The 23129-nt window shown below is 38.5% G+C and overlaps 6 protein-coding genes and 1 long non-coding RNA gene across 9 annotated transcripts; 6 read left to right on the top strand and 1 right to left on the bottom strand.

Moving 5' to 3' along the window:
• The first annotated feature begins 402 nt into the window (after window positions 1-402).
• On the top strand, window positions 403-2067 carry LOC138136929 (pancreatic lipase-related protein 2-like). Its single transcript, XM_069056235.1, has 3 exons — window positions 403-789; window positions 833-1588; window positions 1809-2067. Exons 1-3 carry the CDS (start codon window positions 708-710, stop codon window positions 2012-2014), a joined length of 1044 nt encoding a protein of 347 aa, XP_068912336.1. The 5' UTR covers window positions 403-707; the 3' UTR covers window positions 2015-2067.
• Window positions 2068-2809: 742 nt separating this feature from the next.
• Window positions 2810-5457, top strand: LOC138137570 (lipoprotein lipase-like). The gene is made up of 4 exons (XM_069057029.1): window positions 2810-2935; window positions 4237-4329; window positions 4370-5125; window positions 5183-5457. Exons 2-4 carry the CDS (start codon window positions 4275-4277, stop codon window positions 5395-5397), a joined length of 1026 nt encoding a protein of 341 aa, XP_068913130.1. The 5' UTR covers window positions 2810-2935; window positions 4237-4274; the 3' UTR covers window positions 5398-5457.
• A 435-nt stretch (window positions 5458-5892) lies between these two features.
• Window positions 5893-7544, top strand: LOC138137358 (inactive pancreatic lipase-related protein 1-like). Of its 2 annotated transcripts, none has more exons than XM_069056704.1 (4): window positions 5893-6036; window positions 6333-6422; window positions 6463-7218; window positions 7281-7544. In XM_069056704.1, the coding sequence occupies exons 2-4, from the start codon at window positions 6371-6373 to the stop codon at window positions 7490-7492; spliced, it is 1020 nt and encodes a 339-aa protein (XP_068912805.1). In that variant the 5' UTR covers window positions 5893-6036; window positions 6333-6370; the 3' UTR covers window positions 7493-7544. The 2 variants fall into 2 exon arrangements, with proteins under 2 accessions (XP_068912805.1, XP_068912806.1); XM_069056705.1 differs by having other exon boundaries at window positions 5909-6050.
• A 210-nt stretch (window positions 7545-7754) lies between these two features.
• Window positions 7755-10374, top strand: LOC138136632 (pancreatic lipase-related protein 2-like). The gene is made up of 4 exons (XM_069055868.1): window positions 7755-9011; window positions 9068-9238; window positions 9283-10038; window positions 10100-10374. The coding sequence occupies exons 2-4, from the start codon at window positions 9187-9189 to the stop codon at window positions 10309-10311; spliced, it is 1020 nt and encodes a 339-aa protein (XP_068911969.1). The 5' UTR covers window positions 7755-9011; window positions 9068-9186; the 3' UTR covers window positions 10312-10374.
• A 234-nt stretch (window positions 10375-10608) lies between these two features.
• LOC138136992 (bolA-like protein DDB_G0274169) lies at window positions 10609-10985 on the top strand. Its single transcript, XM_069056295.1, has 2 exons — window positions 10609-10788; window positions 10836-10985. Exons 1-2 carry the CDS (start codon window positions 10609-10611, stop codon window positions 10983-10985), a joined length of 330 nt encoding a protein of 109 aa, XP_068912396.1.
• Window positions 10986-10996: 11 nt separating this feature from the next.
• On the bottom strand, window positions 10997-13525 carry ash2 (Set1/Ash2 histone methyltransferase complex subunit ash2). 2 transcript variants are annotated; one of them, XM_069055866.1, is made up of 8 exons: window positions 13390-13525; window positions 13192-13344; window positions 12965-13143; window positions 12568-12912; window positions 11891-12271; window positions 11560-11840; window positions 11251-11505; window positions 10997-11205 (listed from the first exon to the last, which is right to left on the bottom strand). In XM_069055866.1, exons 1-8 carry the CDS (start codon window positions 13410-13412, stop codon window positions 11101-11103), a joined length of 1722 nt encoding a protein of 573 aa, XP_068911967.1. In that variant the 5' UTR covers window positions 13413-13525; the 3' UTR covers window positions 10997-11100. The 2 variants fall into 2 exon arrangements, with proteins under 2 accessions (XP_068911967.1, XP_068911968.1); XM_069055867.1 differs by having other exon boundaries at window positions 11891-12265.
• Window positions 13526-14844: 1319 nt separating this feature from the next.
• On the top strand, window positions 14845-15415 carry LOC138137462 (uncharacterized). Its single transcript, XR_011161749.1, has 2 exons — window positions 14845-15230; window positions 15285-15415. It is a non-coding gene; the product is annotated as an uncharacterized lncRNA (long non-coding RNA).
• The last annotated feature ends 7714 nt before the right edge of the window (window positions 15416-23129 follow it).

Here is a 23129-nt window from a genome sequence, read left to right as displayed (position 1 = left end):
AGATAAAATTTCGGCACATTTTAAAAATACACCCTGTATATCATGTTTTATAAACTGTACGCCAATGAGAAGTAACCTATTGGAAATATGCTTTAAAACAAGGAAACCGCATTGGTGTACGTTTTATAAAATATGATATACAGGGTGTATTGTTAAAATGTGCCGAAATTTTACCTACGAGGTTGTTTGACAACGTAGAAGACTAAAAGCAATTACAAAAAAAATTAGCTTTTGACATAAAACATGAAGCCAGTAGCTCGTGGTTAAAATTTCTGCACGGATTTCAAAAACACCCTGTATGTGTATGATTAAGCTGAGAGAGACGTTTCGATAAAACAAAAGGTGAGGTAGCCCTCCTGATTTGTTTTCTTATTGATCGCTGAATTGCTTTATGACACTCTAAATTTTATTTATGCACAAATTCTACAGTATTGACGCAATTCTAAGGAATAAATTCATAAATTAAAAAGGGTAATTTCGGGTTCTTTCTTTAATGAATGGATTAAATACTACTTGTACAAGCCTCACACAACTCTGATTTAAGCAAATTATCATGATATGTAAGATTTAAAAATTAAATAAACTAAACTTGACTTAAAACCTACATTTTTTTGTCACAATATATGTATTCGAAATTCGAAATGTTTATAATGTTACTTGTATAATCTTAAATTATGCACATTTCAACAACTATATAAGCATTTCCAATGCGTCAAAAAGCATTTCTGCTGCTTGAAATGATTTCGAAAGCAGTTGCTGTAATATTGTTGACCACAGCGTTACAACACTGTAAGTATCCTTTTATGTGTTATCACCTTTTACCCTCGAAAAGGCTTTTGTCAGGAAAACTTGGACGATCAGAACACCTTCTTGAGCAACCTCTTCAACGTTAGTATCGAAGACGTCGGCGCCGTTGCCAACAACTTTCATTTCATCAACGTCCCTCGAGACCACGTCACATTCTACTTCTATCCTTCAGACGGTTCGGAACCGGTTCCGATCTGTTCCGAAAACATTACGAGTCTCATGGATCCTGACGTTGACACAAAAATCATAATCCACGGCTGGAATGACAACGCTTTGTTGCCCTGGATCAGAAACATGTCTGCACTCTACCACGAGAAGGGCAAGTACAACGTGGTAGCCCCTGATTGGTCAAAAGATGCCGCCCACAATTATGTCTACGCTGCTTCTGCCATCCAGGGCGTCGGCTACATAATCGGAGATTTTATTGTAGACATTGCCCAGAAATATAACGAAGATTTTCTTGAGATCGTGCACGTGATTGGACACTCGATGGGCGGACAATGCGCAGGATTTGCAGGACAAAGAGTGATAACAAAGCTCGGGGAAAAAATCACTAGAATTTCAGGTTTGGACGTCGCATCTCCGCTCTTTGAGATACCAATCGACAGACCACCAGATCTGCGATTGAGCCCAACAGACGCTGGTTTTACTGATTTGATTCACACCCAGCTGGGCTTTCGTGGATTGATTTTGCCCGCAGGCAAAGTCGACTTCTATGTCAATACTAATAAGATCATTCAACCTGGTTGTTCAGATGATTTACCTGACGTCAACGGCGCAAGTAAATCTATTTCTACAGGGTACATTTTATAAAACATGATATACAGGGTGTATTTTTAAAATGTGCCGAAATTTTACCTACGGGGTTGTAGGACAACGTAGAAAACTAAAAGCAATTTAAAAAAATTATACCTCAAAAAAGAAATGTTATTTTATTTTTTGACATTTCAAAAACACCCTGTATACGTGGTACCTACCAGTTAATCATTAAACTATTTTAGTTTCTTGCGGTCATCAAGCTTCCCATTTCTACTTCAGTAGAACAATTTTGGATCCAAAACTTTACAAAGCTGTGAAGTGTCTTGATTTCGACTTGCATCTGTGCTATAAGCACGAAATGGCCTACATGGGGGACGGGGTCAGTGAAAGGGCCAGAGGAACGTTTTATGTCCGGACGGACGCAAATGGAGACCCTGTAGACGCGTAAAATGATGTAAAAGATGTGCATTACGTACTTGTTCTGTTATAAATACACTTTTAAACCTCATCGCTTGTTAAATAATTGATTAACATCCCCTCCAGTACGCAATGTAAATTGTCAAAAAACTGGAAAAGTGAGGTTATATTTTAATAGAAATAGGAAAACGAGAATATGTTTAGGGTTTCTATGCAGCATATGGCCAACGTAAGTTCGGTGGCAAACCGACAAATATTTAAGCTTCTTCGTCACCTATTTACTTTCACTTTTACGAAATTCTCATAATCCAAATTGGAAAAATGGCGTTTTGTAAACCAGGGTTTATTATTATCAAGTCAAATTATTTTCAGAGTGCTCAAAAAGACAGAAGCTGGTTTTGAAGCACCTGGTGCGCGAAATCGAAGTTCGCGCACTAGTGCTTCAAAAAGCATTACTATGCAAAAGCACTACTATGCGGTCGCGAAATGTCATTTTGAAGGTAGTGGGATCAAAAAGTAAATTTTTAGCTGCCTGAAATGAGTGACATAAACAGGATAGATCGCACAGTCGCAGATTTCCTCAAAAGGCATCTTTCGATAAAACGACAAAGTGCACCTGTAAAATGGTAATTGCGCATCCAACTTGTTTACGTACATTGTTGCTTTAATGCTTTTTTTTCGATTTTATACTATCACACTAAATGAGCTATGAATGAGAAAAAATGGCGTAATTGTTAGATACAATATCAACCATGTATTATCTTTCTATGTATTTCCATTTATTCACGCTTCTTCAGCTTTATGTGAAGACACTTGTCATTTGTCTGTAAGTCCTACCTATTCCAGATAAGTACGAGTTCTATCACCACAGCCAGAATTTTATAAACATTAAAAAAAAAAATATATTGAGATTGGAAAAAATTAAAATGTTTATCTATGACTAATACATAATGTAAGTATTATATCTGTAATTTTTGTAATATAATGCGCTATATTATTCCCATAGAGAATAATGATGGGGGAAATAATAAACTATTATTCCCTCTTTTTTGCATCATACGGTATATTATTACATCAGATTATTACACCACTCGGTCGCTTTGCCCGCTCGTGTTGCAAACTTCATCTTTGGTAATAATAGCCTTCATTATACGGTGCGATTGAAAATAAAAAAAATCGAGATGGCCATAATTAATATACTTCGGTTGGCAGCACGTAAAAATTTAATTCAAATGTCATCAGATATCGTTAATTACAATAGTAACTGTCATTCCGGACTTGCAAGGCACTTATCAACAACTTGCCTTGATTATTTTGTTTTTCCATACCTGAAAATTTGAAAACATGAAGTGAAGAGAGTAGCATTATGTTTGGAAGCTGAAGGCAGACATTTCGAACATTTACTCTAGTACTTAAATACGATTGGAGCTCCGCATGATTATTTTACAACCGACAGGTCACACATAATTCACGCCTTTATGAAAATCAAGATTTCAAAGTTCTCGAAATCTCTAACCTAACTTTTAAGACTGACATCTGATAATTGAAATTTTAACGAATTGCCAACTGAAATTTTTGGTCACAACCAACTCTAATTTTTTTTTACGATCTCACGGTAGCGTCGCTGTATAACATACCTTATGTTGCAAAAATTGTCTCGTCAAATAGGTTATGAAAAACAAAAGCATTAAAAACGTATGGCTCAGCTTGTTACAGAATAATTGAACTGTCACAAACGTCATTAATCGTCATAATAATTTTATTCGCAAAATTTTATCTACAAAATGGTTTTCACTCCTGAAAAAAGATATTCATGATTGAATCTTATTTTCGCAATGGCCACCAAGAGGAAAATGGAGCGTGGGTACATCAAATTGAACCGGCTTTTCAAGAATTCAAGGAAAATTTTCCAAATTTTTCTAATTTAAAACATATTATTGTTAATTGTTGTTTATTTATTTATTTATTGTTATTACATTACTTGTTTACACATATTGCGCGGATTTATTTGTTGCTCTGGGTACATAACGCAATTTTAACACGACGAAGACGGACGGTACCTCTGGCGGGAGAGAACGGCGCGGCCCATCCGCGGCGGCAATTTCAAAAATGTTGGCGCCAACGCCAATTCTCGTAGAATCGTAGGAAAAGAACCGTTCTCAAGCTTTTCCTATAATTGTTACTTTATGACAGTTCGTTCACTTGTAATGTTATAATATTAAATTATGCACTTTCCAACAACTCCATTTCCAGTGGACCAAGAAACATTGTTTTGACCACCGCTGCTTGCAATGACTTCGAAAGCAGTTGCGTTAATATTGCTGACCACAGCGTCATTACAACACTGTAAGTATACTTTGATGTGTGACCTTGTAACCTCAAGAAGGCTCCTGTCAGGAAAACTTTGACGATCACAACACCTTCTTGACCAAACTCTTCAACGTTAGCATCGACGAAATCGGTGCCGTTGCCAACAACTTTCAATTCATCAACATCTCTCGAGAAGACGTCACATTCTACTTCTATCCTTCAGACGGTTCAGAACCGGTTCCCATAACTTCCGAAAATTGCACGAGTCTCATGGATCCTAAAGTCGACACTAAAGTCATAATCCATGGCTGGCTTGCCGACGCTTTGTTGCCCAGGATCAGTAACATGTCCGCACTCTACCACGAGAAGGGCGAGTACAACGTGGTAGCCGCCGATTGGTCAAAACATGCCGGCCAAAATTATGTCTACGCCGCTTCTGCCGTCCAGAGCGTTGGCTACATAATCGGAGATTTTATCATAGACATCGTCCAAAAATATAACCAAGATTTTCTTCAAATCCTGCACGTGATCGGACACTCTTTGGGCGGACAAGCCGCAGGATTTGCAGGACAAAAAGTGATCACAAAACTCGGAAGAAAAATCTCTCGAATTTCAGGTTTGGACGTGGCATCTCCGCTCTTTGAAATACCAATCAACAGACCACCAGATCTGCGACTGAGCCCCACAGACGCTGATTTTATAGATTTGATTCACACCCAGCTGGGTCTTCCCGGTTTAATCTTGCCCACTGGTAAAGTTGACTTCTATGTCAACACTGATAAGCTAGTTCAACCTGGTTGTGCAGATCATTTGCCTGACGTCACCGCCGCAAGTGAATCTATTTCTATACGTTGTACCTACCAGTTAGGTAATCACTAAACTGTTTTAGTTATTTGCGGTCATCAAGCTTCCTTTTACTTCTTCCGCAGAACAATTTTGGATCCAACATTTTACAAAGCTGTGGAGTGTCCTGATGCTGCAAATTTCGACTTGCATCTGTGCGACGAGAACAAAATTGCCTACATGGGGGACGGGGTCAGTGAAGGGGCCAGAGGAAAGTTTTATGTCCGCACGGGCGCAAATGGAGACCCTGTAGACTCATAAAATGATGTAAAAGACGTGTATTACTAGGTTCTTCTGTAATAAATACACTTTTAAACCGTATCACTCGTTATTTAATTGATTACGATCATATCCAGTACGCAATGTCAACTCGCGAAAAAACTGGAAAAGTGAGGTTACGTTTTAATGGAAATAAGAAAACGAGAAATGTTTGGGGTTTCGTCGCAGCATTTGGCCAAGACTGGGTTTCCACGTCAGTTCCGTGGCAAACCGACAAATAATTGAGCTTCTTCGTTACTACAAGTTTTTAGGTTATGTTGTCACAGGACCGACACATTTGGAGATAATCGACGAGGCGCACGTGCTCCTAAGCTCCCAGACCCATTTCAAAGAAGTCGCAGACATTACCTAACAAATTTATAGACATGACTTTGCTCAGTTATGGTCAAATTACTTTGTTCACTATTTCAATTATCTTATCAGCGAATAGTTGGAAATTTTGCGATAGATGACGGACTAGACGTCCTTCGCATAATATTCAAAACGAATAGGTACTCAGTGGAATACCGGTAGTAGAGTCGAGTCTAGTCCTGCTTGTGGTAACAGGTTTGCAAAATTAATTTGTACAAAGAATGTAAAGTGTTACATCGGGTGTGTCAAAAAAGACGGACACCAAAGAAGGTACAAAATTGAGGGTAATCCTGACACATAAGGAAATCTTTTTTTGCTTTTGAGCAAAGATTTCTATCCAAAAATCCCTTTCACGAATACATTTGAAATCCGTTTCTTGTTTCAATTGTTGTTTCCATTTTTTTCGCTTGTTGCACATTTGATTAAATTATCATGATAACTCGACTTCTTTGGGACACAGTAAAAGATAATATACATATTCGAAACTTGTTTTGTAATACATATTTGAAATGTCATAATTTTAAAGTATGCATATTTCAACAATTATATTATCTAACGATTTCCAGTGCGTTAAAAAGCATTGCTTTGACTACCGCTGCTTGAAATGATTTCGAAAGCAGTTGCCGTAATATTGCTGACTACAGCGTTACAGCACTGTAAGTATATTTGTATGTGTGACCTTGTAACCTCGAGAAGACTCCTGCCAGGAAAACTTGAACGATCAGAACACCTACTTGAGCAAACTCTTCAACGTTAGCATCAAAGAAGTCGGCGCCCTTGCCAACAACTTTCAATTCATCAACATCTCTCCAGAAGACGTCATATTCTGTTTCTATCCTTCAGACGGTTCAGAACCGGTTCCCATAAGTTCCGAAAATTGCACGAGTCTCTTGGATCCTAAAGTCGACACAAAAATCATAATCCACGGCTGGAATAGCAACGCTTTAACACCCTGGGTCAGAAACATGACCGCACTCTACCACGAGAAAGGCGAGTACAACGTGGTAGCCCCCGATTGGTCAAAAGATGCGGAACAAAATTATATCTACTCGGCTTCTGCCATCCAAGATGTCGGCTACATAATCGGAGATTTTATCGTAGACATCGTCCAAAAATATAACGAAGATTTTCTTCAAATCGTACACTTGATCGGTCACTCTTTGGGCGGACAAGCCGCAGGATTTGCAGGACAAAGAGTGGTAACAAAACTCGGAAGAAAAATCGCTCGAATTTCAGGTTTGGACGTCGCATCTGCGCTCTTTGAGATACCAATCAAGAGACCTCCAGATCTGCGATTGAACCCCACAGACGCTGATTTTACAGATTTGATTCACACAGAGTTGGGATTTACCGGATTGATTTTTCCCGATGGCCTAGTCGACTTCTATGTCAACAGTGATAAAATCATTAATCCTGGTTGTACAGATGATTTGCCTGGCCTCATCGACGCAAGTAAATCTATTGCTATAAGTACCTAGGTACGTGGGACCGGTTAATCATTGAACAATTTTTAGTTGTTTGCGGTCATCAAGCTTCTTATTACTACTTCAGTAGAACAATTTTGTATCCAAAACTTTACAAAGCTGTGGAGTGTCCTGATGCTACAAGTTTCAACTTGCATCTGTGCGATGAGAACGAAATTGCATACATGGGGGACGGGGTTAGTGAAGAGGCTAGAGGAACGTTTTATATCCGCACGGACGCAAATGAAAACCCCGTAGACTAGTAAAATGATGTATATTACGTGGTTTCTCTATAATAAATGCACTTTTAAACCCTATCGCTCGTCAAATAATCGAATACGACCCTGCCCAGTACGTTCAAAAAACTGAAGAGTGAGGTTATGTTTTAATAGAAATAGAAAAACGAGGAAGATTTTTAGGGGTTCTTTGCAGCACTTAACCCAAATTACATTTCCACGTAATTCGGTCGCAAACCGACAAATATTTGAGCTTCTTCGTCACTTCAAATTTGTGAGGTTATGTTGTCGTTTCAATCTGCAAAATGTCCGAAAACACGAAAAAGGAAATTGCCAACGTATCAAGAATCGACACATTTGGGCATAATCGGCGAGGTGCACGGGCACAACGTGCTCCAAAGCTCCGACACCCATTTCAAAATTGTAGCCATTAACAAACTTAGAGACATGACTTTGCTAAAAGTGAATATGTAGTCAAATTACGTATTTTATTCAAAATTTCGCCGTCTTATCAGTGAAAAGCTAGTTAACAATATGCTGAAACCCAAATTAGACCCAAATTACACAATGGTCAAAACAAATGCTCAGTAGTAGAAGAGTCGAGTCTAGTCCTGCTTGCGGTGAAGAATTTGCAAAATAAATTTGTACGAGATTATATTATTACAAGTGGTAACTTAATGAAAATAATACATTATTGTCGCAATACAATGCATCCAAATTTGATTTGCTTTTTCTCATAATGCGTAGAACAATAAAATGTGTACCTACATTAAAAGTGGGTAAGTTCACATCAATAGGTATGTTTTTTACCTTGTTGCTTTAATGATTCATTCTATTTTATATAGGTACCTATAGGTACTTATTTAGCATGCTAAATTATTCGCGAGATAATTGTTGTTATGATACTTCAATGTTTTTCTACAGTTACGTTCATGCAAATGTCGAAATGTTTAGATAAAATGTCAACAACGTACCTATTAGGTATTTTTCTGTTTCCATTGTCTTCTCACTTGTTGCGCTTAACTGGGAGATACTTGACACAATAATTTGTCTGCAAGCTTACTGGCTTATGGAGACTCGTTACTCGTTACTAAGCTCGTCACATAAATAACTATTAAGAAAATATTTAGGTACTACTTTACACTATCACCCCAGTTAAAATTTTAGCAAGATTTAAAAAATATAAAAGAAGGATACTGAAATTAAAAAAATATATATATACATTTTCGGTTATGCAGATATTCTAAGTTTTGACCCTCAAATTATCTTATCAAACCATTAAAATAAAATAAATTTCAACCTTTCATTTAAAAATATGCCATATCATTATTCCTTCGAACTACCTGAAACGACCTACATTTTGTCAAATTAGCTATTCAGGCATAATTTTATCAGTATTGAGAATGTTTTAAACGTAAAGTTTAAGTTATTCTAGTGCTGAAGACGAGATTTCGATTTTTTTATCTGAAGCAACTAAAAGTAATCACCGTCCATGGAGATCTCTAACAATCCTTTCATTGTTTGATACAAATGGACAAATAATACAGTATGACATAATCCCAAGGTCTACGTTCATACATTTTTTAAAATTCCCCTTTTTAGGACACAATAAAAGATAATGTATTCGAAATGATTCATAACGTTTACAAGTCTTAAACATAAGTTGTGCACACTTGAACAACCCAAAAACATACTATTTGCTCTTAGTCCTTTTGCTTAAAATGTTCTTCAAAGCAGTTGCTTTAATACTGCTGATCACAGCTTTACAACACTGTGAGTAGGTATACTTTAATGTGTGACTTTATAAACTCGAGAAGGCTTCTGTCAGGAAAACTTGGACGATCAGAACACCTTCTTGAGTACCCTCTTCAACACTAGCATCGAAACTGTCGGAGCCTTTGTCAACGGCTTTCAATTCATCGACATTTCTCGAGAGGACGTCATCTTTTACTTCTATCCTTCAGACGGTTCAGAACCGGTTCCTGTAAGTTCCAAAAACTGTACGAGATTCATGGATCCTAAAGTCGACACTAAATTCATAATCCACGGCTGGACTGACAACGCTTTGTTGCCCTGGATCAGAAACATGTCCACACTCTACCACGAGAAGGGCAAATACAACGTGATAGCCCCCGATTGGTCAAAAGATGCCGACCAAAATTATGTCTACGCCGCTTCTGCCATCCAAGGCGTCGGCTACATAATCGGAGACTTTATTATAGACATAGTCAAAAAACATAACAAAGACTTTCTTCAAATCGTACACGTGATCGGACACTCTATGGGCGGACAAGGCGCAGGATTTGCAGGACAAAGAGTGATAACAGAACTCGGAAAAAACATCTCTCGAATTTCAGGTTTGGACGTCGCATCTCCGCTCTTTGAGATACCGGTCCTCAGACCTCCAGATCTGCGATTGAGCCCAACAGATGCTGATTTTACAGATTTGATTCACACCCAGTTAGGTTTTCGCGGATTGATTTCGCCCGGTGGCAAAGTAGACTTCTATGTCAACACGAAGAACGTGATTCAACCTGGTTGTACTGATGATTTACCTCACGTCGGCAACGCAAGTAAATCTATTTCTATTTGTGGTAGGTGGGTACCGGTTACTCATTGAACTATCTATTTTAGTTTCTTGCGGCCATCAAGCTTCTCATTACTTCTTCAGTAGAACAATTTTGGATCCAAAACTTTACAAAGCTGTGGAGTGTATTGATGAAACAAATTTTAAGTCGCATCTGTGCGATAAGCACGAAATTGCCTACATGGGGGACGGGGTCAGTGAAAAGGTTGAAGGAACGTTTTATCTCAGCACGGACGAAAATGGAGAGCCTGTAGACTAGTAAAATAATATAAAAAATCTGTATTGCATAATTCTTCTATAATAAATACACTTTTAAACCCTATCGCTCGTTAAATAATTTATTACGATGCTGTCCAGTACGCAACATCAATTGTCAAAAAACTGAATAGTGAGGTTATGTTTTTATAGAAATACAAAAACGAGAAGATGTTTAGGGTTTCTTTGCAGCACTTGACGAAGGTTACATTTCCACGTAAGTTCGATGTCCAACCGACAAAAAAACGCGTTTTTTCGTCACTTCAACTTTTTAGGTTATGTCATCATTCCAACCTGCAAAATGTCCGAAAACACAGGTCCTGTTGCGACTTCTATTAAAAAGAAATTGTCAACTCATCTCGAACCGACACATTTAGACATAATCGACGAGTCGCACATGCACAACGTGCCCGTAGGTTCCGAGACTCATTTCAAAGTGGTCGTGATCTCTGACAAATTTGCAGATATGACTTTGCTCAAAGTGAGTAGCCAAACAGGTTTTTTTTCAATATTTTACCGTCTTATCAGCGGCATAGGTTGATTAACAACATCCTGAAACACGAGTTGGATAACGGAGTGCACGCCCTTTCCATAACTGCGAAAACGAACGCACAGTGGGGCTCTGGCAGTCAAAAAGTCGAGCCCAGTCCCGCTTGCAGGGGCGGATTTGGTAAATGAACGAGCACAAGTAAGGAGACTGAAGTATTATATTTTTCTGAGATTATATTATTACAATTGTTTACTTAATAAAAGTGTAAAACTATTAAAATTGAACAAAAAATGTACATTACTGTCACAACACAAAGCTGTCCAAGCGTAATTTGCCCTCGTTCTCGGTCAAATAAATTAAATCGGCCATAGTTTGCTCGCAAATCGCCTCTTCCGCTTTTTGGTGCATCTGTAACAACTTTCTTAGAAAAATTCACAACAGCGCAACACTCACCCCTTTGTAATCGTACTCGGGGCCCGGCTGGTGCTTGAAATTGGGGCCAAAGTTTACCGAAACTGTCGCGCTTTTGTGGATCGAAATGGTGGGGTAGTACGTCCCTTGATAAACATTTTCAAAAGCGACACCTTGACATTCGCCATTTTTAAAAAACAGAATTCTACTTCGCGGAAGCGCTCGCAACGATTTCAAACGTTCGGGAACGTTGTCTTTGTCTTCGTAGTAGAGATGACTTTTGAATTTGACCAACGGCTGAGAAATTAAAATTAACCCCGTTTCTCATTTTTCGCTTCAAAATAAACTCACTCGATCTTTGTACGTGTTAGGAACTAGTTTGGTGGTGTTGTTTTGGGGCAAAATGATCATGAACCCTAGAGTGTCCCCTTCACCGTAACCGGGGCTGTAGTGCTTGCCGGCTGACTCGTGAAACCTGGTCCCCTTTCGCGATCTCCAAGAGTATCCGAATTTGTCGTAGCCCAACGGGGCCTGCAAGTTGGCGTAGTCCTGCCCCCAACCCATTCGAGTGGCGGTGCCTTCTGGCATCTCCTCGATGGTGGCCTCCCAGTACCACGCCCCTTTGGTCACCCCTGCGCATTTTTCGTTACTTAAAAAACCACAAACGTTTTGGGACCACTACCGTGAGTTGCTCTGACAGTTGCATAACCTTTCTCCCCCGTCGCGGCCAACCTATCCTCGGAAATCTTCAACTGGGGGGCCCTGTCGTGCAAGGCCAACAGGACCGTGCTCGGAATGAGCGTCCTGTACAGCCACCCGGGGATGGGCTTCCCTGCCCAGTCCGAACTCTCATCAAACTCCTGTCTGTAGGGGGCGTGCGGGTCCGGTTCCGCCAGCAAATACCTGTACCCGTCTTTGTTAAAGGGGTGGTCTAGCGGGTACCCGTGCGCCGGCAGCTTCGGCGCCCCCAAATCGACGCTGCGTCCCTTTTTACCAGCGCCCCCTACATCCCCCGGGAACTTTCTTTTGGCATTCCTGGATTTCACCCCGCCGGCAACTGGAACTGCCATCACAAAACATCACTCCGTCACGTTATCTAATCTTATCAGTGCGAACTTACAAGGTCTCAGCCCTATCACTTTAATCCTCGCCATTTTATCAAATTGGAAAATAAAACACAAACAAATGAACATCAACAATATATATGCACCTGTCTTTTAATTGCATTTTCGGGAGAGGTGGGGTGGTTTCGGGCGAGAAATGGTGAAATGGGATTCAAGCCAGAACAGGCGGGCGAGATACGGCAAGGCGGCATTCGGGCGGATCGAGTTTTGAGGTTAGGTTCCAACGCCTTCTTACCATGTTGGATGCCCATGTCGGTGACCTTCAGATAGCCCCCTTTGATCATGGCCTCATAGTTGGGCCTGATTTGGGTGAGGTCTGTGTTGATCAACCCATACATTTGCCCATTGATGGGATTCTCCTCAAAAATAAACAACACATGGATGTCCTTGATAAGGGCCTTGTGCACTGTGGAGTGCCAAGACTGAGTCACGCGGCGCGACGTCGTCGTCAACGCCTCCCAATGGTACTCAATATATGGTATAATCTCCTTCTCTTTGCTGAACATCATGCGGTTAGTCCCATCTTTGATACTACCCTGTTGTAAATTGGCAATGGCAGTGATACACATCTGGGCTATTTCTAAAAAACAATCGCCAATAAATGTCGCACATGTAACACAAGAGACAGTTACGAGCTTGAGTTTTTTTGAAACTTTCTAACCCAGTAGCTGAGCAGTTTTTGCACAGAAACACGTAATTTGACAGAAACGGCACCAGTTTGCCCAACTGGTACCCAATGCAAGACTCGTGGAACCACCGCGAGCAATTTGCACACAGCAACTCCACAATATTCAAATTCCGATCTTTCCCGCTAAAATTCATTTGTTTAATTACTTGCCAAATGTGGCGTTACTGTTACCAATAGCAATTGCCTTGTTGTTCATTTGTTTTCCCGGCTTTCTCGGCGTTGTCCGACTTGGAGGTTGATGTGGCTGTGGAAGTGGTATCCTGGGAGATGGACGTCCGCCTTGGAGGCGTCTGTTCGGTGGGGGATGCATCGTTTTTGCTTGAACTGAAAGGGATGAGTTCGAGTGGCAACTATGTAGTGTTAATTTACTTCGTGTCAATATCTTCGGTCATTTTTGCCAAAAGGTGGAAGAACAGTTTAGGTTATGTGGACTCACAACACAACAGAAATGTTTGACAGGTGATTGGATTGTTTAGTTTCAAGGTTGGCAACACTACATGACGAGGCGTGTTTAATTGGTTGCATAAGCGTGACAAGACATTTCATAAAATTATAAGGATTTTTTTATTACATACATGTATTTACATATTATGTATTACGCATACGTTTCACAAGGTAAAAGAAAAGCTGCAAAAGTGATTAGGTTAGATTAAAAAAAAAAAAAACAAAAATGGTGAAGATTCCCAAACAGAAAACAATGAAGATCTGCCCTGTTTTAAAATAAGCAGATACGAACACAAGCTAATCCACCAGCATATTTAATACCAAACCAGAGACTTAAATAACACAAAGAATGTCCACAATTCCACATCATGCATCAGAAAAAATGAGAACCTGCGAAAGTAAAAGACCAATAAAATGCATTGACCCCACCCATAATTCAATCTGCAATAAGAACAATGAAGGGCTCCGCCCACCGTCCCCCACCCCTACCTCTTTTTCCCATGCTCTTCCCGCCCCATTTCAACAATGTAAATAATGTAAATACAAAGGTTAGGTTATAGGTTAAGCAAGAAACAGAAACAAAAAGGTTTATTTTTTCCTTAATTGTATAAACTGCTACAATTGTACCTACATTAAATTATTAAATTGTAATAATTGTAAATTCGATTGATGACATTTATTGACAGAACTAATAGTTCGGCCACGACCTTCTAAATAGTCAAGACTCTTGGCTCTCTCCGGCCTGTTCATTTGAGCAAATAGTTATGTGGATAACTAGTCCAGAAAATGATATTCTGCGAGTGTGAGTGGTATTGCGTAGCCAAGGCGCCTAGCCGAGGCGACTACACGAGTACTCGCAAAACATTTTGTAGACGTGTAAGTTGCAACTTATTGCCGGTCCTTGGCGGAGAAAAAAACCGAGGAACAGAAGGAAAAATTCCGAAAGCTCCGCCACGGGATAATTTTTTTTTTCGCGTCGACTTCTTCCCCGTCAACTAGCTTCGGTAAAAAATTCGTCGAGAAAGAGAATTTAACATTTAATACGGGGTGTCTCAAAAATGGCGCCCAATCCCCTAAGGATGTTAAAGAATAGAAGTCTGGTAAGGTAAATCTCAATACAAAGTTTGATCGGAGCAATGGATTTTGTACAACTTGCACTTAAATATGTTGATTTCAAAGAGATGTATCTCCTTAACAAATTTAACAGGTGAAATATAAATTATTTTAGGTACTGTTTTAATTTTTCCAAGACCCCTTTGGGTAGTGGAACAACACAGAAGTCCTTCTTTTTAGAGTAGGTAATGAGTAATGACCTACCAAAATAGGCTAAAATAACAGCGGCAACACTGAGCTCTAATGAACTGACTCAGTGAAAAAAAATGTGCCTATTATCTATTCACTTTGATTGTGACCACAACGAAAAACATAGTAGGCGCTGTTTAGCTGTGTGCTGCATACGTTTTACACTAAATATTTGTGTGGTGTGAACATGATGGTAAATGTCAGAATTGTCAAAACTTGACCATGGTAGTAAAGCAATGATTTTAATGTATTTATCAATATTAATAACGGAAATCAATATTTGAAATAGGAGAAACTAAAAACGTCTGTCTGATTCTGTGATCACGTCTGTTGAAAAGTGGAGTTATATCCAGGTACAGATTATTTAACGTAAAAACTTCGAAATCACCTCATGCAATTCTCGATATTAATGAAGAACGAAGGAAATGGTAATTTGGCAGTAAGACAAACGCGAAAAATGCCTGGTATAAAGGTAATCAGAACTTTCAATTAGCATTGATTAATACAAATATTTTCAGATAAAAACTAATCAGACAGAAAGTTCAAAAAAATGATTTACAGGGGATGAAAAGGCAGAAGATATCAAACTACAACACTTACTAGCCAAAATGTACAACAAAAAAGCACAAATAGAGTTAACTTTATTGGTGATGTTCATTTTTGTGAGTTGTTTTCCCGTTGGCTTCAATAAATGTCTCGAAACAAGTCAATATTAACCGTTTGGTCCCAACTTTGAGAAGACGACGTGTCATTTTCTTTTTGAATTGTAAAATTTTGTACCAAAACTCAATTTTATAGATATGCGCACAGTGCACGTTGAAAAACATTTGCGCAAGTCGTTCTCCGTTCTGTCTTCTGTGAGCGTGACGTTTCTGTCAAAATGGCGCCTCCGAGAGTTGCCAACTGCGACTGGATTTAGTGTTATCTAAAATTCCCTATCAATAACCTAGCAACTGAAAAGTTACTAGGGAGTGGTCACAATCAAAATGAATAGATTATACCTCTTAACAAGACTACGTTCATCCTCATCGCTGAATCCGATAAAATTTTTATTGATTTAACGATGGCTTTCTTCTACCTAATGTCAAAAATCGAGTTTTTTGGATTTTTGTGAATTTCTCTTAAACGAAAAAAGCGAGGTAAAATTTTTGTCGCCGATTCGAACCAAATTGCTGTCAGTTATTGAATAGGATGAGTTGAATTCAGGTATAGTAAAAGTTCCGGCCATTGAACCCATTTTCTGCTGTAAGAGCCAAAAATATGGATTTTTTGTTTTTTTGCGAATTTCTCTAAAACGGAAAATCCAGGTAAATTTTTTTCGGCTCAGAAGAAGCGCCTTGACAAGACCAATCCAACGTTGCAAAATTCATTGCCATATATTGCTTAATAAGGGAGCTATGGGCGTTTAAATGATTTTCAGAAGTGAAAATTAGATAGAAGGGGGGGGGGGGGTACATGGTTTTTTTCCAAAAATTTTTTGTCGCCGATTCGAACCAAATTGCTGTCAGTTATTGAATAGGATGAGTTGAATTCAGGTATAGTAAAAGTTCCGGCCATTGAACCCATTTTTTGCTGTAGGAGACAAAAATATGGATTTTTTTGTTTTTTTGCGAATTTCTCTAAAACGGAAAAATCCAGGTAAATTTTTTTCGGCTCAGAAGAAGCGCCTTGACAAGACCAATCCAACGGTGCAAAATTCATTGCCATATATTGCTTAATAAGGGAGCTATGGGCGTTTAAATGATTTTCAGAAGTGAAAATTAAATAGAAGGGGGGGGTACATGGTTTTTTTCCAAAAATTGTTTGTCGCCGATTCGAACCAAATTGCTGTCAGTTATTGAATAGGATTGGTTGAATTCAGGTATAGTAAAAGTTCCGGCCATTGAACCCATTTTTTGCTGTAGGAGCCAAAAATATGGATTTTTTGGTTTTTTGCAAATTTCTCTAAAACGGAAAAATCCAGGTAAATTTTTTTCGGCTCAGAAGAAGCGCCTTGACAAGACCAATCCAACGGTGCAAAATTCATTGCCATATATTGCTTAATAAGGGAGCTATGGGCGTTTAAATGATTTTCAGAAGTGAAAATTAAATAGAAGGGGGGGGTACATGGTTTTTTTCCAAAAATTGTTTGTCGCCGATTCGAACCAAATTGCTGTCAGTTATTGAATAGGATTGGTTGAATTCAGGTATAGTAAAAGTTCCGGCCATTGAACCCATTTTTTGCTGTAGGAGCCAAAAATATGGATTTTTTGTTTTTTTGCGAATTTCTCTAAAACGGAAAAATCCAGGTAAATTTTTTTCGGCTCAGAAGAAGCGCCTTGACAAGACCAATCCAACGGTGCAAAATTCATTGCCATATATTGCTTAATAAGGGAGCTATGGGCGTTTAAATGATTTTCAGAAGTGAAAATTAGATAGAAGGGGGGGGTACATGGTTTTTTTCCAAAAAATTTTTGTCGCCGATTCGAACCAAATTGCTGTCAGTTATTGAATAGGATTGGTTGAATTCAGGTATAGTAAAAGTTCCGGCCATTGAACCCATTTTTTGCTGTAGGAGCCAAAAATATGGATTTTTTGTTTTTTTGCGAATTTCTCTAAAACGGAAAAATCCAGGTAAATTTTTTTCGGCTCAGAAGAAGCGCCTTGACAAGACCAATCCAACGGTGCAAAATTCATTGCCATATATTGCTTAATAAGGGAGCTATGGGCGTTTAAATGATTTTCAGAAGTGAAAATTAAATAGAAGGGGGGGGTACATGGTTTTTTTCCAAAAATTGTTTGTCGCCGATTCGAACCAAATTGCTGTCAGTTATTGAATAGGATTGGTTGAATTCAGGTATAGTAAAAGTTCCGGCCATTGAACCCATTTTTTGCTGTAGGAGCCAAAAATATGGATTTTTTGTTTTTTTGCGAATTTCTCTAAAACGGAAAAATCCAGGTAAATTTTTTTCGGCTCAGAAGAAGCGCCTTGACAAGACCAATCCAACGGTGCAAAATTCATTGCCATATATTGCTTAATAAGGGAGCTATGGGCGTTTAAATGATTTTCAGAAGTGAAAATTAGATAGAAGGGGGGGGGTACATGGTTTTTTTCCAAAAATTTTTTGTCGCCGATTCGAACCAAATTGCTGTCAGTTATTGAATAGGATTGGTTGAATTCAGGTATAGTAAAAGTTCCGGCCATTGAACCCATTTTTTGCTGTAGGAGCCAAAAATATGGATTTTTTGGTTTTTTGCAAATTTCTCTAAAACGGAAAAATCCAGGTAAATTTTTTTCGGCTCAGAAGAAGCGCCTTGACAAGACCAATCCAACGGTGCAAAATTCATTGCCATATATTGCTTAATAAGGGAGCTATGGGCGTTTAAATGATTTTCAGAAGTGAAAATTACATAGAAGGGGGGGTACATGGTTTTTTTCCAAAAATTGTTTGTCGCCGATTCGAACCAAATTGCTGTCAGTTATTGAATAGGATTGGTTGAATTCAGGTATAGTAAAAGTTCCGGCCATTGAACCCATTTTTTGCTGTAGGAGCCAAAAATATGGATTTTTTGTTTTTTTGCGAATTTCTCTAAAACGGAAAAATCCAAATAAATTTTTTTCGGCTCAGAAGAAGCGCCTTGACAAGACCAATCCAACGGTGCAAAATTCATTGCCATATATTGCTTAATAAGGGAGCTATGGGCGTTTAAATGATTTTCAGAAGTGAAAATTAGATAGAAGGGGGGGGTACATGGTTTTTTTCCAAAAATTTTTTGTCGCCGATTCGAACCAAATTGCTGTCAGTTATTGAATAGGATTGGTTGAATTCAGGTATAGTAAAAGTTCCGGCCATTGAACCCATTTTTTGCTGTAGGAGCCAAAAATATGGATTTTTTGGTTTTTTGCGAATTTCTCTAAAACGGAAAAATCCAGGAAAATTTTTTTCGGCTCACCAGAAGCGCCTTGACAAGACCAATCCAACGGTGCAAAATTCATTGCCATATATTGCTTAATAAGGGAGCTATGGGCGTTTAAATGATTTTCAGAAGTGAAAATTAGATAGAAGGGGGGGGTACATGGTTTTTTTCCAAAAATTTTTTGTCGCCGATTCGAACCAAATTGCTGTCAGTTATTGAATAGGATTGGTTGAATTCAGGTATAGTAAAAGTTCCGGCCATTGAACCCATTTTTTGCTGTAGGAGCCAAAAATATGGATTTTTTGGTTTTTTGCAAATTTCTCTAAAACGGAAAAATCCAGGTAAATTTTTTTCGGCTCAGAAGAAGCGCCTTGACAAGACCAATCCAACGGTGCAAAATTCATTGCCATATATTGCTTAATAAGGGAGCTATGGGCGTTTAAATGATTTTCAGAAGTGAAAATTACATAGAAGGGGGGGGTACATGGTTTTTTTCCAAAAATTGTTTGTCGCCGATTCGAACCAAATTGCTGTCAGTTATTGAATAGGATTGGTTGAATTCAGGTATAGTAAAAGTTCCGGCCATTGAACCCATTTTTTGCTGTAGGAGCCAAAAATATGGATTTTTTGTTTTTTTGCGAATTTCTCTAAAACGGAAAAATCCAGGTAAATTTTTTTCGGCTCAGAAGAAGCGCCTTGACAAGACCAATCCAACGGTGCAAAATTCATTGCCATATATTGCTTAATAAGGGAGCTATGGGCGTTTAAATGATTTTCAGAAGTGAAAATTAAATAGAAGGGGGGGGTACATGGTTTTTTTCCAAAAATTGTTTGTCGCCGATTCGAACCAAATTGCTGTCAGTTATTGAATAGGATTGGTTGAATTCAGGTATAGTAAAAGTTCCGGCCATTGAACCCATTTTTTGCTGTAGGAGCCAAAAATATGGATTTTTTGTTTTTTTGCGAATTTCTCTAAAACGGAAAAATCCAGGTAAATTTTTTTCGGCTCAGAAGAAGCGCCTTGACAAGACCAATCCAACGGTGCAAAATTCATTGCCATATATTGCTTAATAAGGGAGCTATGGGCGTTTAAATGATTTTCAGAAGTGAAAATTAGATAGAAGGGGGGGGGTACATGGTTTTTTTCCAAAAATTTTTTGTCGCCGATTCGAACCAAATTGCTGTCAGTTATTGAATAGGATTGGTTGAATTCAGGTATAGTAAAAGTTCCGGCCATTGAACCCATTTTTTGCTGTAGGAGCCAAAAATATGGATTTTTTGGTTTTTTGCAAATTTCTCTAAAACGGAAAAATCCAGGTAAATTTTTTTCGGCTCAGAAGAAGCGCCTTGACAAGACCAATCCAACGGTGCAAAATTCATTGCCATATATTGCTTAATAAGGGAGCTATGGGCGTTTAAATGATTTTCAGAAGTGAAAATTACATAGAAGGGGGGGTACATGGTTTTTTTCCAAAAATTGTTTGTCGCCGATTCGAACCAAATTGCTGTCAGTTATTGAATAGGATTGGTTGAATTCAGGTATAGTAAAAGTTCCGGCCATTGAACCCATTTTTTGCTGTAGGAGCCAAAAATATGGATTTTTTGTTTTTTTGCGAATTTCTCTAAAACGGAAAAATCCAAATAAATTTTTTTCGGCTCAGAAGAAGCGCCTTGACAAGACCAATCCAACGGTGCAAAATTCATTGCCATATATTGCTTAATAAGGGAGCTATGGGCGTTTAAATGATTTTCAGAAGTGAAAATTAGATAGAAGGGGGGGGTACATGGTTTTTTTCCAAAAATTTTTTGTCGCCGATTCGAACCAAATTGCTGTCAGTTATTGAATAGGATTGGTTGAATTCAGGTATAGTAAAAGTTCCGGCCATTGAACCCATTTTTTGCTGTAGGAGCCAAAAATATGGATTTTTTGGTTTTTTGCGAATTTCTCTAAAACGGAAAAATCCAGGAAAATTTTTTTCGGCTCACCAGAAGCGCCTTGACAAGACCAATCCAACGGTGCAAAATTCATTGCCATATATTGCTTAATAAGGGAGCTATGGGCGTTTAAATGATTTTCAGAAGTGAAAATTAGATAGAAGGGGGGGGTACATGGTTTTTTTCCAAAAATTTTTTGTCGCCGATTCGAACCAAATTGCTGTCAGTTATTGAATAGGATTGGTTGAATTCAGGTATAGTAAAAGTTCCGGCCATTGAACCCATTTTTTGCTGTAGGAGCCAAAAATATGGATTTTTTGGTTTTTTGCAAATTTCTCTAAAACGGAAAAATCCAGGTAAATTTTTTTCGGCTCAGAAGAAGCGCCTTGACAAGACCAATCCAACGGTGCAAAATTCATTGCCATATATTGCTTAATAAGGGAGCTATGGGCGTTTAAATGATTTTCAGAAGTGAAAATTACATAGAAGGGGGGGGTACATGGTTTTTTTCCAAAAATTGTTTGTCGCCGATTCGAACCAAATTGCTGTCAGTTATTGAATAGGATTGGTTGAATTCAGGTATAGTAAAAGTTCCGGCCATTGAACCCATTTTTTGCTGTAGGAGCCAAAAATATGGATTTTTTGTTTTTTTGCGAATTTCTCTAAAACGGAAAAATCCAGGTAAATTTTTTTCGGCTCAGAAGAAGCGCCTTGACAAGACCAATCCAACGGTGCAAAATTCATTGCCATATATTGCTTAATAAGGGAGCTATGGGCGTTTAAATGATTTTCAGAAGTGAAAATTAGATAGAAGGGGGGGGTACATGGTTTTTTTCCAAAAATTTTTTGTCGCCGATTCGAACCAAATTGCTGTCAGTTATTGAGTAGGATGAGTTGAATTCAGGTATAGTAAAAGTTCCGGCCATTGAACCCATTTTTTGCTGTAGGAGCCAAAAATATGGATTTTTTGTTTTTTTGCGAATTTCTCTAAAACGGAAAAATCCAAATAAATTTTTTTCGGCTCAGAAGAAGCGCCTTGACAAGACCAATCCAACGGTGCAAAATTCATTGCCATATATTGCTTAATAAGGGAGCTATGGGCGTTTAAATGATTTTCAGAAGTGAAAATTAGATAGAAGGGGGGGGTACATGGTTTTTTTCCAAAAATTTTTTGTCGCCGATTCGAACCAAATTGCTGTCAGTTATTGAATAGGATTGGTTGAATTCAGGTATAGTAAAAGTTCCGGCCATTGAACCCATTTTTTGCTGTAGGAGCCAAAAATATGGATTTTTTGGTTTTTTGCGAATTTCTCTAAAACGGAAAAATCCAGGAAAATTTTTTTCGGCTCACCAGAAGCGCCTTGACAAGACCAATCCAACGGTGCAAAATTCATTGCCATATATTGCTTAATAAGGGAGCTATGGGCGTTTAAATGATTTTCAGAAGTGAAAATTAGATAGAAGGGGGGGGTACATGGTTTTTTTCCAAAAATTTTTTGTCGCCGATTCGAACCAAATTGCTGTCAGTTATTGAATAGGATTGGTTGAATTCAGGTATAGTAAAAGTTCCGGCCATTGAACCCATTTTTTGCTGTAGGAGCCAAAAATATGGATTTTTTGGTTTTTTGCAAATTTCTCTAAAACGGAAAAATCCAGGTAAATTTTTTTCGGCTCAGAAGAAGCGCCTTGACAAGACCAATCCAACGGTGCAAAATTCAGTGCCATATATTGCTTAATAAGGGAGCTATGGGCGTTTAAATGATTTTCAGAAGTGAAAATTAGATAGAAGGGGGGGGTACATGGTTTTTTTCCAAAAATTTTTTGTCGCCGATTCGAACCAAATTGCTGTCAGTTATTGAATAGGATTGGTTGAATTCAGGTATAGTAAAAGTTCCGGCCATTGAACCCATTTTTTGCTGTAGGAGCCAAAAATATGGATTTTTTGGTTTTTTGCGAATTTCTCTAAAACGGAAAAATCCAGGAAAATTTTTTTCGGCTCACCAGAAGCGCCTTGACAAGACCAATCCAACGGTGCAAAATTCATTGCCATATATTGCTTAATAAGGGAGCTATGGGCGTTTAAATGATTTTCAGAAGTGAAAATTAGATAGAAGGGGGGGGTACATGGTTTTTTTCCAAAAATTTTTTGTCGCCGATTCGAACCAAATTGCTGTCAGTTATTGAATAGGATTGGTTGAATTCAGGTATAGTAAAAGTTCCGGCCATTGAACCCATTTTTTGCTGTAGGAGCCAAAAATATGGATTTTTTGGTTTTTTGCGAATTTCTCTAAAACGGAAAAATCCAGGAAAATTTTTTTCGGCTCACCAGAAGCGCCTTGACAAGACCAATCCAACGGTGCAAAATTCATTGCCATATATTGCTTAATAAGGGAGCTATGGGCGTTTAAATGATTTTCAGAAGTGAAAATTAGATAGAAGGGGGGGGTACATGGTTTTTTTCCAAAAATTTTTTGTCGCCGATTCGAACCAAATTGCTGTCAGTTATTGAGTAGGATGAGTTGAATTCAGGT

The sequence above is a fragment of the Tenebrio molitor genome, chromosome 8 (genome assembly GCF_963966145.1).
Source record: "Tenebrio molitor chromosome 8, icTenMoli1.1, whole genome shotgun sequence".
NCBI classification, from domain to species: Eukaryota; Metazoa; Arthropoda; class Insecta; order Coleoptera; family Tenebrionidae; genus Tenebrio; species Tenebrio molitor.
Note: the sequence above shows the minus strand (reverse complement) of the source record. Positions and strands in the feature narration are given on the sequence as shown.